The sequence below is a fragment of the Salvelinus namaycush genome, chromosome 4 (genome assembly GCF_016432855.1).
Source record: "Salvelinus namaycush isolate Seneca chromosome 4, SaNama_1.0, whole genome shotgun sequence".
NCBI classification, from domain to species: Eukaryota; Metazoa; Chordata; class Actinopteri; order Salmoniformes; family Salmonidae; genus Salvelinus; species Salvelinus namaycush.
In genome coordinates this window covers 34,957,416-34,973,765 of record NC_052310.1, presented here as the reverse complement: position 1 = coordinate 34,973,765, position 16,350 = coordinate 34,957,416, and the positions used below count along the sequence as shown (strand labels likewise).

At 40.3% G+C, this 16,350-nt stretch overlaps 1 protein-coding gene and 1 long non-coding RNA gene across 4 annotated transcripts; both read left to right on the top strand.

Moving 5' to 3' along the window:
* The first annotated feature begins 2,928 nt into the window (after nucleotides 1-2,928).
* LOC120045585 lies at nucleotides 2,929-4,739 on the top strand. 2 transcript variants are annotated; one of them, XR_005476733.1, is made up of 4 exons: nucleotides 2,929-3,069; nucleotides 3,171-3,680; nucleotides 3,968-4,123; nucleotides 4,663-4,739. It is a non-coding gene; the product is annotated as an uncharacterized LOC120045585 (long non-coding RNA). The 2 variants fall into 2 exon arrangements; XR_005476732.1 differs by having other exon boundaries at nucleotides 3,834-4,123.
* A 477-nt stretch (nucleotides 4,740-5,216) lies between these two features.
* Nucleotides 5,217-16,270, top strand: LOC120046474 (lysophosphatidylserine lipase ABHD12-like). 2 transcript variants are annotated; one of them, XM_038991744.1, is made up of 16 exons: nucleotides 5,217-5,536; nucleotides 5,887-5,978; nucleotides 10,204-10,255; nucleotides 10,336-10,460; nucleotides 12,423-12,550; nucleotides 12,642-12,747; nucleotides 12,932-13,051; nucleotides 13,134-13,164; nucleotides 13,243-13,288; nucleotides 13,618-13,747; nucleotides 14,482-14,519; nucleotides 14,683-14,762; nucleotides 14,862-14,944; nucleotides 15,197-15,275; nucleotides 15,462-15,586; nucleotides 15,703-16,270. In XM_038991744.1, the coding sequence occupies exons 4-16, from the start codon at nucleotides 10,336-10,338 to the stop codon at nucleotides 15,728-15,730; spliced, it is 1,119 nt and encodes a 372-aa protein (XP_038847672.1). In that variant the 5' UTR covers nucleotides 5,217-5,536; nucleotides 5,887-5,978; nucleotides 10,204-10,255; the 3' UTR covers nucleotides 15,731-16,270. The 2 variants fall into 2 exon arrangements, with proteins under 2 accessions (XP_038847672.1, XP_038847671.1); XM_038991743.1 differs by lacking the exons at nucleotides 5,217-5,536; nucleotides 5,887-5,978; nucleotides 10,204-10,255 and having other exon boundaries at nucleotides 10,262-10,460.
* The last annotated feature ends 80 nt before the right edge of the window (nucleotides 16,271-16,350 follow it).

Genomic DNA, 16,350 nt, shown 5'->3' with positions numbered 1-16,350 from the left:
CTTTCCGACCTGAAGATTACTGATGTCATGATTTGACCTTGTTTTTTTCCAGAGTTCCCAGTTGTTTTGAATACAGCATTAGACCTTCAATATTTGTTGGAAAGGAGCATCACCTTGCACTTTCACCATCCTGTGAAGTTCCTAACTTATTTCATCTGTAGCCTAATAAACAGCATGGTTGCCGATGAGTCATAGTGGTAGGACCAGACAACATGTCATCACGTTTACTTAGATATTATGTTATTATATCAATATTTGTGGATAAAAGCGTTACCACCCACACAAAAACCTCCTACAGTACCTTGTCTAGCATATTTTGTTTTGTGGACATTTGGAAAGTGTCATGATATTTTTAATCCTACATGTACTTTACTAACATAAAAAGGTTGGATGGAAACCGGGTTACTGTAGTAGTAAATCATAGACATAGGCCTAAACCCAACATTATACACTGAGTGTACAAAACATTAGCAACACCTTCCCTGCATGCACCCCGCCCACCACAAGGAGTTGCTAGAGAACGATGAGCCAAGTAAAGCCCCTCCGGCCAAACCCTCCCCAACCCGGACGATGCTGGGCCAATTGTGCGCCGTCCTATGGGACTCCCTGTCACGGCCGGTTGTGACACAGCCTGGGATCGAACCCCAGGCTGTAGTGACGCCTCAAATTAGCGATGCAGTGCTGCGCCACTCGGGAGGCCCCATATCTACAGTAGCTTTGATTGGACTGATCATGTCAACATCATACTTTCAAAATCATCATGAATCAAGTCGACAATCTACTGGCAAATCCTTTTCAATCCTTGTCATATGAAGAGAAATTATAGATAAAACGTATCAGTGCTCATTGGCCATTGGACATAAACATTACACAACAAGTTGGAAATCGCAAATTCAACAATGAGTGATTTGGAAGGAATCAGTGGCTAACTGCAAACTTTGCAAAGCAATCACTAGCCTGCTATTCAGTGGAGAGGGTGTGTGGTCCAAGTCTGGGTTTAAGGGTCTCTTTTCCAAGCTTAAAAGGATAAACATTCACTCGCAACACACAATGGGCCAGATAAGGTTGAACGTTGAAAGTTTTGAACGGTCATCCAACTCGGAATTTCAAGTCGGGAATTACGGGCCTCTTTCTAGAGCTCTGACCTGAAGATCCCTGACCTCATGATTAAAACTTGTTTTTTCCGAGTTCCCAGTTGTCTTGAGAACACCATAAATCCAGAGAATTCCAGACTTGGATGACCGCCGCGCCACCTTCCTATTCAAATGAGCATAGCACAACAAACTGAGTACAAAATTGTATTGTATGCTGCTGCATAAATTATGTAATATGCCAGGGAGATATGTATACTGTAGCTAAGAAAGTAATACCAAGTGTATGTTGTGTAGTAAGCTGTTAGTGTTCCTCTCACCATAACAATTTTGTCCCTTTCCCCCTCATAACTTAGCCTACTGTTCTGACTTAGTGGTGCACATGTAGCCTATAGGTTGTTTTAGAAAAATGGAATCATTGAATGTAAGTGCTTTCCTCGTCTGCTTATATGCCCCCTTTTTTTATCCTACGGTTCTGACTTGGTGTACAGGGAGAATACTATAAGAATGGCCCATGTTCTGAATTCTGTCACTGTACATTTCAAAAGTTCTGAACAAATTGTTATATTGACTACGTCCGTCCTAGCTCGCTCATTAATGTCTTAATCAACGTTGTGGATTGCCTCTGATGCGCTCATCGTTCCCTTATGCCATAGTTTGTACATCTCAATTGTCATTAGAAACCACATTTGTTTAAGCAAGTCAGCCATATCAGCTATGTTTTTTTTTTAAGCAGTAAAGGAGGCTGAATGAACTGTTTCGCTGCAAAACAAGGCTCCGCTGATAGCCAGGTGTAGCGGTGGTAAGGATTCACTCCATGGTGCTGAAGAGAAAGCTCTGCTGTTGGGACAGCTTTATGTAGGCCCTAACAGTTTGTAGGCACCTTTTGGCACCGTTACAGTGCAATTAAGTGCAATTATTGTTTAGTGTTGTGTTGTGTAGTGGCTTTGCTGGCATGCTTCTCCATTTTTTTGTTGTTTAGTTTGCCCAACCAAGATGTACATGCTCAAATCGCCACTTGACAACAGTAATAGCTAGCTAGTGATATTATTGTCATATCAGTGGCATAACTGTTAACCGTCATGGTAGGATAATATCAACAGAACAGTTTTTACAACATGTTGCCATGCAAGGCTCATTTTTGCTTGTAGTTTTTTTCACAGATTAGCATGGTGTTGGTGGGCTGGTACACAAGGTATGTCATGTAACAGTTGTTTTTTTGCACAACTGATGTTAAAACATAAAATACATTTGAATAATTTGCATTCCAAAACACAAAATATCCACTGGGGAGTTATCTTTCCGTTTCAGGACGACCCGATACGTATGTAGGTACGATACAAGAACGATACATGTTTATATGGGGGGGGAAAATATTGGTTATACTTCACTGACAAGCTCTAAACTTTGACATTATACTTGTTTGATTATTGGCAGTTTAATGGGCTTTTATTAACATCGTTAGACTGCGCTGGAGAGAAACTGTCAGTCAAGCTCAGAGGTTTGTATGTATGCAGAAGATAGTAATTATTTATTGCAGTATAGTACATTCTGATTAAGGGCCTACTTATGGTTGCTTTAACTTTAACTGTCTACATCGAACATGTATGTTATTGTGCATCACTCACTGTCAATACACTGTGTTGTTACCTGATGGAAAAGACTGCTCCCTGACATTTGTGACCCATGCACTGGGGAAGGCTTGTGTGCAGGGACACAGTGGTAAGCAAGACTGCATTCAATATGTGTTTCTCCTGCATTGATGATTGTCAACTGCCTCACTTGTCCATTCATCAGAAGAGTCACATAATTTTGTGTCTCATTCTGCAGGGTTAGTGTTTGAGGTGCTGGCACCTCGCTTCTCCTCCTGCACTCGCTCAGACATGGTGTGGCAGATTGTGTGCTGGAAGCTTCTAGAGAAGGTGCTGGAGTGCTGGCTGGAGAGTGGGATCACTGGGCAGGTGCAGGCTGTCAACAGGTAAGGGAAGGGGATGGGTAGAGGTTATAAAAAGGTGTCAAACTGTCTGTGTCTTTGTCCAATCTCTTTCTCTCATAATGTAAGTGTTATTTTTCCTCTAGGCCTGACAGAGGTCCAGGATCATGGGGAACCTGGTGTTGATGGACAAAAAGGCCCGGTTTGTCATCACCCAACCCCCTCTGGATTAGCAGCTGTATGTGAGCCGGGCTCTGCTGCTGTGTGTGGGACGACTGAGTGATACAGGGCTACAGGAGCTACGCTCGGATACACCACGGCACAGCATTGTGTCACACGATCAGAGCCGTTCACATTACTTTCTGACCTGTCCACCTCCGGGTTGTGTTAATTTGAGAAATGAACAACAACTAAAATCGTCAAATTTTGTTATGGGAAGTGTCCGTGTAGTCCCGTCTTGTTCAAGTCTATTTTCTCCTGTTTGGTGCGTCATGATCACGACCCTTCTATCCTTTCCTCTGTCAGAACTGCTACAGTTCATGCTGGGAGAGATGCAGAGCCACCTGGATAGCAGCGTAGTGCGTGTTAGGGGCATGGTGGTGGGCGAGTGTCTCCACTCCTGCATGGACCTCAATGGAGCCAAGTTGAAATTCGAGGTACAGTATGGCACCTTACCCAAGGTTTTCGGTGCATCCCAATAGTCTGAAGTGGCTCACAGTCATTATATTCTGTTCTCTGCTCATACTCATCTAAATGAACTGGACGGGTGAAAGCAAATACCCTAATGCTTTCATCTGTCTGCTGTTCAGATCAGAGATAGAGGAAGCCACTGTAGACTATTGAGGTGCACCCCTACAGTAGGCTATGGCTGCCTTATTAGGAGTCCTGTGTAGGACACAGGGAAGGGTGTGTGTTCAGTGTTTCTTTCCCTCGGGATGAGGAGACCAAAGGAGCTGCTCTCAATGATGATCACTGGCTGATGAAGAAACGGAGCCGCTTGATGACAGATTGGGCAGACTGTAGCCGCTCAGGTTGTACCATCCTAGGCTGCTTCACTGGCCCAAAAATCAGGAGCTGACCCTGATTCAGAGCTGGATAGGTAAGAGATAGCATTATCATAATCAAACCCGTAACACTCTGTAATACCTCTTGTTACGCACCACATTTATTAACATGATGTTTTCTATGAGACTGAAGCTTTAGATTCCCATTCAAATCACTACAATTTTTTTAATCTTCCCATGGGCATTTAAGAAGACATGGTATAGAGCTCGCCTGTTTGTAGTCTTAAAAAACGGTTTGTTCAGCCATTTCGATTGGGAAAGAAAAGGATTTTGGGATAAATGCTGAAAATGAGGTCTGAGGTTAACACAGGTTTAGGGGATCTTATGTGTTTTGTTACACGAGATAATGTCAGTCAGTTAACATGACCTTTATGAATTATGACGCCTTTATGTGCATTTTATGATTACATAATCACTGATGAATATTATCTCATAGAACAAAACATACATAATCTCCCAAATCTTTGTTTACCATAGACTTTATTCTCAGCGTTAGTGCCTACAAAAGATTCTCTCTATAGTAGTGTTGTATTAACTAGGCTCTATGTCCCTGTCCTGTGTGTGTATGAACCAGTGATGATTCGCTCAACCCCTACTGACCAGGAGATGAGCCAAGCCACCCCACCTCGCTACCTCCGAGACCTCTTGATGGTAAGATACAGTATATATAGTAGGTCACTCCATGGATGGGAGATGGACATTTTAGCTTATCAATGCTCTCTTAAAACTTCTTGGGGATAGGGTGCAGAGTTTTCACATATGGAAAAATAGCGTGCACAATTTCAACTTCGTTCTACTCATCCCCAGAATATAAGATATGCATATTATTAGATTTGGATAGAAAACACTCTGAAGTTTCTAAAACTGTTGGAATCATATCTGTAAGTATAACAGAACTTATATAGCAGTCAAAACCCTGAGGACCAACTTTTTTTTTTTAAGTCACTGTGTGTTCAAATAGTTATTATGGACAGATCAGAATTCTGATCAGTTTACTTGCAGTTCCTACTGCTTCCTCTGGATGTCACTAGTTTTGGGAAATATGTTGACGTTATTCATTTGTGAAATGAAGAAGAAGGACACCAGGAAGTAAGACTAACGTCTATGTACTGTTTGAGAGTTGCGCAATACTAGAAAAGTAGCGTTCGTTTGTTGATCTCCTTTATTGAAAACAGATTGACCCGTCTTCAATTTTATCGATTATTAACGTTTACAAATACCTACAGTTGTATTACAAAAGTACTTTGAAATGTTTTGGCAAAGTTTAGAGGTAATTTTTTTAGATATTTTGTCGTGACTTTGTGCAAATTGGACGATGCTTTTTCTGGTACAACGGCGCCAAATAAATGGACAATTTGGATATATATGGACGGAATTAATCGAACAAAAGGACCATTTGTGATGTTTATGGGACATATTGGAGTGCCAACAAAAGAATCTCGTCAAAGGTAATGCATGTTTTATATTTTATATCTGCGTTTTGAGTAGCGCCAGCATGGTTGAAATAGGCTACACTCTCTTGTTTACATTGGGCTATCATCAGATAATAGCATCTTATGCTTTCGCCGAAAAGCCTTTTTGAAATCTGACATGTTGGCTGGATTCACAACGAGTGTAGCTTTAATTTGGTATCTTATATGTGTGATTTAATCAAGTTTAATTTTATATAATTTTTTTGAATCTGGCGCTCTACATTTTAACATGGCTGTTGGGACGCAAGCGTCCCACCTATCCCAGAGAGGTTTATTTAACTGACTTGTTGAATGATTGATTCTTCCATCCCTCTATCTCTTCCCAGCCTTCATCTCCTCTGAGGACCCAGTGAGGCTGGAGCTCAATCAGAGAGCTGTTGAGGGACTGGTTAGGAAGAACACTTCTACAGACAGTGAGGTTAGAGGTCACATGGTTTAGATGATAAATATTTGTCACCATAGTGGTTCATCTCTGGCTGTATGAAAGTGTATTTCCCTCCAGGCACACACATTTTTCTTTGTTTTTATCAAAGTAATTTGTGTAGAATGTACATTTCCCCACTCATTCACCACATCTCTTTACATTGCTTATGCATATTCGGATGCCTGATTGCATCCAGACTACACTACCGGTCAAAAGTTTTAGAACACCTACTCAAGGTTTTTCTTTTCTACATTGTAGAATAATAGTGAAGACATCAAAACTATGAAATAACACATATGGAATCATGTAGTAACCAAAAAAGTGTTTATTTTATATTTGAGATTCTTCAAATAGCCACCCTTGGCCTTGATGACAGCTTTGCGCACTCCTGGAATTCTCTCAACCAGCTTCACCTGGAATGCTTTTTCAACAGTCTTGAAGGAGTTCCCGCTTTTCCTTCACTCTGCGACTCATCCCTAACCATCTCAATTGGGTTGAGGTCAGGTGATTGTGGAGGCCAGGTCATCTGATGCAGCACTCCATCACTCTCCTTCTTGGTCAAATAGCCCTTACACAGCCTGGAGGTGTGTTGGGTCATTGTCCTGTTGAAAAACAAATGATAGTCCCACTAAGCCCAAACCAGACGGGATGGCGTAGTGTATATCAATTTCCAAACACAAGCCTGTCAGATCTGAACCTATTGTGAACACAATACTTTGAATGTTTTATATACACTGAACAAAAATATAAACGTAACATGTAATGTGTTGGTCCCATGTTTTATGAGCTGAAATAAAAGATCCCAGAAATGTTCCATATACAAAAAAATCATGTTTCTCTAAAATGTTTTGCCCAAATTTGTTTACATTCATGTTAGTGAGCATTTCTCCTTTGCCAAGATGATCCATCCCCCTGACAGGTGTGGCATCAAAAAGCTGATTAAACAGCATGATCATTACACAGGTGCACCTTGTTCTGGGGACAATAAAAGGGCACTCAAAAATGTGCAGTTTTGTCACACAACACAATGCCACAGATGTCTCAAGTTGAGGGAGCGTGCTGTTGGCATACTGACTGCAGGAATGTCCACCAGAGCTGTTGCCAGAGAATTGAATGTTAATTTCTCTACCAACGTTGTTTTAGAGAATTTGGCAGTGCGTCTAACCAGCCTTACAACCGCATACCATCTGTATGGCATTGTGTGCCCCAGCGGTTTACTGATGTCAGCGTTGTGAACAGAGTGCCCCATAGTGGTGGTGGGGTTATGGTATGGGCAGGTATATGCTACGGACAATGAACACAATTACATTTTATCAATGCCAATTTGAATGCACAGAGATACTGTGACGAGATCCAGAGGTCCATTGTCGTACCATTCATCCACCGCCATCACATGTTTACAATTCCCGGAAGCTTAATATCTCCCAGTTCTTCCATGACCTGCATACTCACCAGACATGTCACCCATTGAGCATGTTAGGGATGCTCTGAATCAACGTGTACGACAGCTACTGACTGGTTTTCTGATCCACGACCCTACCTTTTTAAAAAAGGTATTTAGGACCAACAGATGCATATCTGTATTCCCAGTCATGTAAAATCCATAGAATAGGGCCTTGACATTGACTGATTTCCTTATGTGAACTGTAACTCAGTAAAATCTTTGAAATTGTTTCACGTTGCGTTTATGTTGGGTTTGGCCGAGGTAGGCCGTCATTGTAAATAAGAATTTGTTCTTAACTGACTTGCCTAGTTCAATACATTTTAAAAATGGTTCAGTATAATACAGTCAAGAAATGGAATGGCAAGGCCACAGAATATCACATACGCAGACCACCTCAAGCATGCCCCTAGTAGAGCCGGGGGTGGTGTTTACACAGTGTTGTAAAGTACTTAAATATTTTTACCTTAAAGTACTACTTAAGCAATTTTTTGCAGTATCTGTACTTTACTATTTATATTTTTGACTACTTTTACTTCACCAATATTCCTAAACAAAATTATGTGATTTTTACTACATACATTTTCCCTGACACCCAGAAGTATGTTACATTTTGAATGCTCAGGACAGGAAAATGGTCCCATTCAGGCACTTATCAATAGAACATCCCTGGACATCTCTACTGCCTCTGATCTGATGGACTCACTAAACACAAATGCTCAATTTGTAAATGATGTCTGAGTGTGCACCTGGCTATCCGTAAGTAAATTAAGTATATTAAAAACCAAATACTTTGACTTTTAATCAAGTAGTATTTTACTGGATGACTTTCACTTTGAGTCATTTTCTATTTAGGCATCTTTACTTTTACTCAAGTATGACAATTGGGTACTGTTTCCACCACTGTGTTTACCACACCACCACGCCTTCAGCAGGCTTGAAAAGTGGGATTGATCTGTTGGTCTTTGTTTGATCCATTTGTTTCAGTGTTGAGTAGTTAAATCCTTTGACGTATTGTTGATTTAAAAAATATATTTTTCAACAAAAATGCACTGGATTGGTTGAAAGGCAATACTAAACTAACACTGACTGTACAAAACAATAAGCACACCTTCCTAATATTGAGTTGCACTCCCCTTTTGCCCTCAGAACAGCCTCCATTCGTCGGGGCATGGACTCTACAAGGTGTCGAATGTGTTTCACAGGGCTGCTGGCCCATGTTTATACCAATGCTTCCCACAGTTGTGTCAAGTTGGCTGGATGTCCTTTGGGTGGTGGACCATTTTTGATGCACTCGGGGAAACTGTTGTGTGAAAAACCCAGCAGTGTTGCAGTTCTTGACACAAACCGGTGCGCCTGGCACCTACTACCATATCACGTTCAAATGCACTTAAATCACCCCCTGAATGGTACATACACAATCCATGTCTCAATTGTCTCAAGGCTTAAAAATCCTTCTTTGAAGCACAGTGGATCTCAAAGCTGTAAACACATACCAAATCAAATTCCTTATTCATAAAGGCCTACACTGTAGGTATCCTACTGAATTGTATATGTTCCATGTGAAAAGATCCCTCTTACAAGTATTATATGTCCCCATTGTATAAACTGAAGTATGCCTTTGTGCGTTGGGATTGGGTTCTATGAAAGACTGTGATCCTTATGATTGCCAAACATATTTCTAATTTGTAAATTCATAAGGTACACCAGGAAGCATTATTTCATGGCTTGTACAGTCGTGGCCAAAAGTTTTGAGAATGACACAAATATTCATTTTTCAAAGTTTGCTGCTTCAGTGTCTTTAGATATTTTTTGTCAGATGTTACTATGGAATACTGAAGTATAATTACAAGCATTTCATAAGTGTCAAAGGCTTTTATTGACAATTACATGAAGTTGATGCAAAGAGTCAATATTTGCAGTGTTGACTCTTCTTTTTCAAGACCTCTGCAATCCGCCCTGGCATGCTGTCAATTAACTTCTGGGCCACATCCTGACTGATGGCAGCCCATTCTTGCATAATCAATGCTTGGAGTTTGTCAGAATTTGCTTGCAGATGCACTCACACCTGCCTGCTGCCATTCCTGAGCAAGCTCTGTACTGGTGGTGCCCCGATCCCGCAGCTGAATCAACTTTAGGAGACAGTCCTGGCGCTTGCTGGACATTCTTAGGCACCCTGAAGCCTTCTTCACAACAATTGAATGGCTCTCCTTGAAGTTCTTAATGATCCGATAAATGGTTGATTTAGGTGCAATCTTACTGGCAGCAATATCCTTGCTTGTGAAGCCCTTTTTGTGCAAACAATGATGGCGGCACGTGTTTCCTTTTAGGTAACCATGGTTGACAGAGGAAGAACAATGATTCCAAGCACCACCCTCCTTTTGAAGCTTCCAGTCTGTTATTCAAACTCAATCAGCATGACAGAGTGATCTCCAGCCTTGACTTCGTCAACACTCATACCTGTGTTAACGAGAGAATCACTGACATGATGTCAGCTGGTCCTTTTGTGGCAGGGCTGAAATGCAGTGTGAAATGTTTTCTGGGGATTCAGTTCATTTGCATGGCAAAGAGGGACTTTGCAATTAATTGCAATTCATCTGATCACTCTTCATAACATTCTGGAGTATATGCAAATTGCCATTATACAAACTGAGGCAGCAGACTTTGTGAAAAATAATATGTGTCATTCTCAAAACTTTTGGCCACGACTGTACATACACAGATTACTCTAGGGTGCCTTAAACCCGCTTAACTCCTCCCTCATTTCCTTATCAACAGTGTGGGAGTACTGGACTTTCACCCATAGAACCTCGGCGGTAGACCAAAAAAAGTACGTAGGGTTGGCCATAAAGTAGTTAGTCACATAGCCTGGATGTCAATCTAGATCAGAACATAACGGCTGTATTACAGATGCAGAGGACTGGTGGCTCGGTTAGTAAACGTCTCAGGATGAGGAAGAGGACCGGTGACCATGATTCCAAGGAGCAGAAGACTGACAGAAATAAAACTAGGGTGTCATCGAGTGCGCAGCCGAGGTGAGTTGGTAGGCTGCGCATCGCACTAGCACTGCTTAAAATGATCCTCCCGTCTAGTCTAGTCGAGGCTAGAGTCTAGAGTCTAGACTAGTAAATAGGCCTACAGTTGAAGTCGGAAGTTTACATACACTTAGGTTGGAGTCATTAAAACTCGTTTTTCAACCAGTCCCCAAATTTCTTGTTAACAAACTATAGTTTTGGCAAATCGGTTAGGACATCTACTTTGTGCATGACACAGGTCATTTTTCCAACAATTGTTTACAGACAGATTATTTCACTGTATCACAATTCCTGTGGGTCAGAAGTTTACATACACTAAGTTGACTGTGCTTTTAAACAGCTTGGAAAATTCCAGAAAATTATGTCATAGCTTTAGAAGCTTCTGATAGGCTATTTGACATCATTTGAGTCAATTGGAGGCGTACCTGTGGATGTATTTCAAGGCCTACCTTAAAAAAAACTCTGTGCCTCTTTGCTTGACATCATGGGAAAAGACCTCAGCAAAATAATTGTAGACCTCCACAAGTCTGGTTCATCCTTTAGAGCAATTTCCAAACGCCTGAAGTTACCACGTTCATCTGTACAAACAATAGTATGCAAGTATAAACACCATGGGACCACACAGCCATCACACCGCTCAGGAAGGAGACGTGTTCTGTCTCCAAGAGATGAACGTACTTTGGTGCGAAAAGTGCAAATCAATCCCAGAACAACAGCAAAGGACCCTGTGAAGATGCTGGAGGAAACAGGTACAAAAGTATCTATATCCACAGTAAAACCAAGTCCAATATCGACATAACCTGAAAGGCCGCTCAGCAAGGAAGAAGCCACTGCTCCAAAACCGCCATTAAAAAAGCCAGACTACGGTTTGCAACTGCACATGGGGTCAAAGATCATACTTTGTGGAGAAATGTCCTCTGGTCTGATGAAACAAAAATAGAACTGTTTGGCCATAATGACCATCATTATGTTTGGAGGAAAAGGAGGAGGCTTGTAAGCCGGAGAACACCATCCCAACCGTGAAGCACGGGGGTGGCAGAATCATGTTGTGGGGGTGGTTTGCTGCCGGAGGGACTGGTGCACTTCACAAAATAGATGGCATCATGAGGATTGAAAATGATGTGGATATATTGAAGCAACATCTCAAGACATCAGTCAGGAAGTTAAAGCTTGGTCGCAAATGGGTCTTCCAAATGGACAATGACCCCAAGCATACTTCCAAAGTTGTGGGACAAGAAAGTCAAGGTATTGGAGTGACCATCACAAAGCCCTGACTTCAATCCTATAGAAAATTTGTGGGCAGAACTGAAAAAGCATGTGCGAGCAAGGAGGCCTACAAACCTGACTCAGTTACACCAGCTCTGTCGGGAAGAATTGGTCAAAATTCACCCAACTTATTGTGGGAAGCTTGTGAAAGACTACCCAAAACATTTGACCAAAGTTAAACAATTTAAAGGCTATGCTACCAAATACTATTTGAGTGTATGTAAACTTCTGACCCTCTGGGAATGTGATGAAAGAAATAAAAGCTGAAATAAATCATTCTCTCTACTATTATTCTGACATTTCACATTCTTAAAATAAAGTGGTGATCCTAACTGACCTAAGACAGGGAACTCTTACTAGGATTAAATGTCAGGAATTGTGAAAAACTGAGTTTAAATGTATTTGGCTAAGGTGTATGTAAACTTCCGACTTCAACTGTATTATTGGCATAACATGCACTTCAATGGTAATATCCAGTAAGGTCAGCTGACACAGCATGGACCAGTTGTCATTGTAATGTTTATGCTTTTTTTCTTGAGTTTGGTGAAGTAATGATCCAATTTCTCTCTCAATTCAATTTAAAAAAAAATATTTAAGGGCTTTATTGGCATTGATAATCATATGTTAACATTGACAAAGCAAGTGAAGTAGATCTCTCTCCCTCTGTCTTTCTCTCTCGCTTTCTTTCTGTCTCAGACCTAGCCCACATTTGTTGTGGTGGTTCAAAAGAGGTCTCCTGGCTGTATGTGTCATTTATGTTTCTGTGACTTTCATGATGCCACTGTTTCCTGACATCATAAAGCACCTGGTTTATTCTCACAGAGGTGAGTGTAATCATGAGCATTATCCAAAATACTGGACAAATTAGGAATAATAACTCAGAGTAATTAGTATATATTCTCACCTTGTTTTTAGTCAGGGTCCCATTCTTCGTCGACCATAGCCAGCCAGCCGACCTGTCTCTTAACCACACAATGAACATGTACCTTACATCCGAACAAGGGATCTCATTGGGCGTATGGTGAGTAGGCTAACGTAAACCCTTTCTCCAGGTTACATTGTGAGTTACGTTTAATGTAGCCTACCTACCTTACATCTGAAGTACATTCACTGCCACTGGACAGTGTAGATTTATAAAGACTGCATTGAACTTTATACATCAAAGTCAGTATAAAAAAGTGTTGTCACTGTACAATATCTTCAAGGCACACAGTCCCTGAAAGTCAGTGGAAAGAGGCACAGGGAAAGGACTTGGAATGGTACCAAGATTCTTTGAGAGCTGGAAATCCGATCATCATTTATCTCCATGGCAATGGAGGCACAAGGTAGCAAGAACAATGGATTGCTACACAATAATATTTAAAATGTTCTCACTTTCAATCTAAAAGTCCACATTATTTCAAACAGGGCAGCAAGTCACCGCGTGGGAGTAATAAATGTAAGTGACTGACAACTACAACAAAAGTTACTTCATCATGGTGTGAATGATAAACTGGTGGTTGGCCTTTGTCTACAGCTGCTGAGTGCAATGGATTACCATGTTTTGGCTTTGGACTACAGAGGTTGGTTAAAATTTAATTATTCTACTAGACGGTTGAAACAGGTCATTACACATATCCTTGACAACCTGACATTAGCCTCATTTTGTGGTGTGTTATTTCACCTTGCTGTAAAGAGACTGATAACCACCTCCCAATTCCAAATACTGTAGTAAAGTTCACCTTACCCTCTGGGGTTGTTTTGCTTCTGACTGCCCCCTTGTGGTAATTTACAAATCAGTATACAACTGCATCAAGTTTACCTCAGGCAGACAGACATGACATGATAAGGACTATACGTAGTCTAGTATGTTTGCATACTGTACAGCCATTGATATAAGAAACTCTGACAGGTTTTGGGGACTCCACCGGAGAGCCCACTGAAGTTGGTATAACCACTGACACCCTCTACTTGCACCAGTGGGTAAAAGCCCGCTGTGGGAGCAGTCTGGTGGTATTATGGGGACACTCCCTTGGCACTGGGTGAGTGATCAGGTGGATGGTTCAGTCTGTAGAGAAAAGCGAGTGGAAATGATAACTTATGTCAATGCATAGTTGCACACAATTCTGCTTTTACTCAAACTATACACAGCGGTCTCTTAAATGAACAATGCTCAGATTTCATTTCAAAACAAATAACAGTTAAATCATATGACCACGATTAAAATCATGAAGAGCCTAACAGTCAAATAAAATGCACATCTCAGATGTAATGTAATTGAAGTGTAAGGCAAATTTCATAAAAGCAAAGGTAATCAAAAGTAATATTGCGTCTGCATAAGCAGACACAATATTACCTTTATTAAATTTACCTTGATTAACTTAAACTTTCCCTGTAATGCCTTTGTCTTACATTCCAGAGAGATGTGTATGTCATTCCACTGGTAGGTATCTCATTATTTAAATTATGATTATGTTTTAAAGTAAGCATTGTTCATTCAAGAGACTGGACTGTGTTTAAAGTTTGATTCAACACTTACTTGTTTCATTTGTTGCTTGTTCCCCTCATACACAATACAGGTATTTGTGATATTTATGTTGTGAGTTTAAGTTAGAGGATCTGTCACTACTACTACTACTTAATCTACCCCCACTAATGGTGATGATTGAAATACTCAAATCAATGATTACAAATATGACAGAACATTTTGACAGTTACTCTGATAGAGTATAAGACATGAGCAGTAAATTCCATTTTCCCCCTCATCTTTGTACAGAGTGGCCACTAATACTGCAGTCAAACTAATGGAACATGGTAGGCCTGAATCCATTCAACTTTCGTGTTTTATACCCTCTGGTTAAAGTACAATACACATGATCGGCATAATGACATTCATTTCATGAAAGTTTCTTGTGTGACTCATTATGGAAGCTGACTTGATATATTTACACGGTTAGAATATTTTTGCTTTTATCAGGGATTGTTGTTGATGGTGTGATCATTGAGGGAGCATACACCAACATTCGACAGAAGGTTGCTCATGATCCGTTTGGCTGGGTAAGATTCACATACCCACCTTTCCATAGTGATACAGTACATCTTTAAAACGCCATGATTTTGTATTCATTAATGTACTAAACTGCATTTTGTCTTCAGTTTTATTGGAAGTTCCCAGGTTTTGAGTACTTTTTCCTGGACACAATGGCAGAAAACAATATAATCTTCCGTAATGATGAAAAGTAAGTATTTTTGATTTAGACTTAGGTTCAAATGAAACCAAAACATTTTTTTGTAAATTTGTTTTGGTTCATGCAACTTTTCACCGTACTTGTCATCCTTTATTTTGATATCATAATACAGGTTTGCAATATGCAGTAACAAATCGAATCAAAATAACAGATACACCCACTGCAACCAAATGTGTTTCAGAATTGTTCTGAGAGTTTGAGGTTGACTGTTCATGAAAGTGATGTTTCACCATGTCTCTACAGCTTGAAGAGGATGAGGAGTCCTCTTCTGATACTTCATGCAGAGGATGACCACTTAGTGCCTATCCACATAGCTCAGCAGGTGTGGCTTATACATTTACTGTAACTCACAATAATTTCTCTATTGTCATCTGTCTATTTTATCACAGGCAACATTTGTGATATTATCTGTATGGTTTGAATGACAATAGCAAGAAGGGTTCCTGGAAACATGATATACAGTTAAGGAAGTTTCCACCTCTCGTCCTTTGTTGTGTTCCTATCAAAGCTCTATGAAATTGCACAGAGCGCCCAAAACTCAGAGAATCGAGTTAAGATGGTACCGTTCGCCAGATCCCTTGGGTACCTTCACAATGGATTGTACAAAGACCCTCACCTGCCCAACATTATTGGGTGAGGAAATCCTGTCAACTGTTCAATTTCAATTTGAAAAAAGGCAATTCTGGTTCTATATCAATGTTTATTCTAACTATAAAAATGTACACCTTTTTTCATCCATATCGTTACAGGGAATTTGTACATTCATTGCCCCCCTAATCCAGTGACCTATGCAGAAGAACCTTTGGACATCAATTGTTTCAACATATCTAGAGAACTGCAAAACCTAGATGCACAGTTTGCACGTGTCTCTTTACCTTATGGCAAATCAGTAGGGTGGACTTCAATCACATGGTCCAATCATTGATCTAATATCAGATAGTAATGCATTGGACTTACTACATTGCTAGTAATTGCTAGTAACATTGCTAGTAATGTAAAGCACTTACTTAGCTGAAAGGACTGAGAAAAAAAGAGAATCTATGAGGTTCAACTCTGGGTTTAGCACTTACTGAGATGTCCAATGCATTATTATCTAGCTATAGTCTTAGTCTATGTGCAAATTACAGAACTTTTGAGATGGAGGCAATGAATTGGTTTCCTTTCTATGAATTATAAACGTGAAAAATTATGATTAATCAATGTTTAAAGTGTTCAAGATTAGGTGAATTCTTAGTAGGGATTACAGAAAAGTTACTGTTGTAAATGCTTTTCTTTTTGGCAAGTATTACATTACAAATAAAACCTGATCAACGTTCATGAATCGTACATGTTCTTGTTGGATGTTTACATTGCTGGTTACTAGTACGTCTGAGATAAAGACTAAAAGAGACAAATCA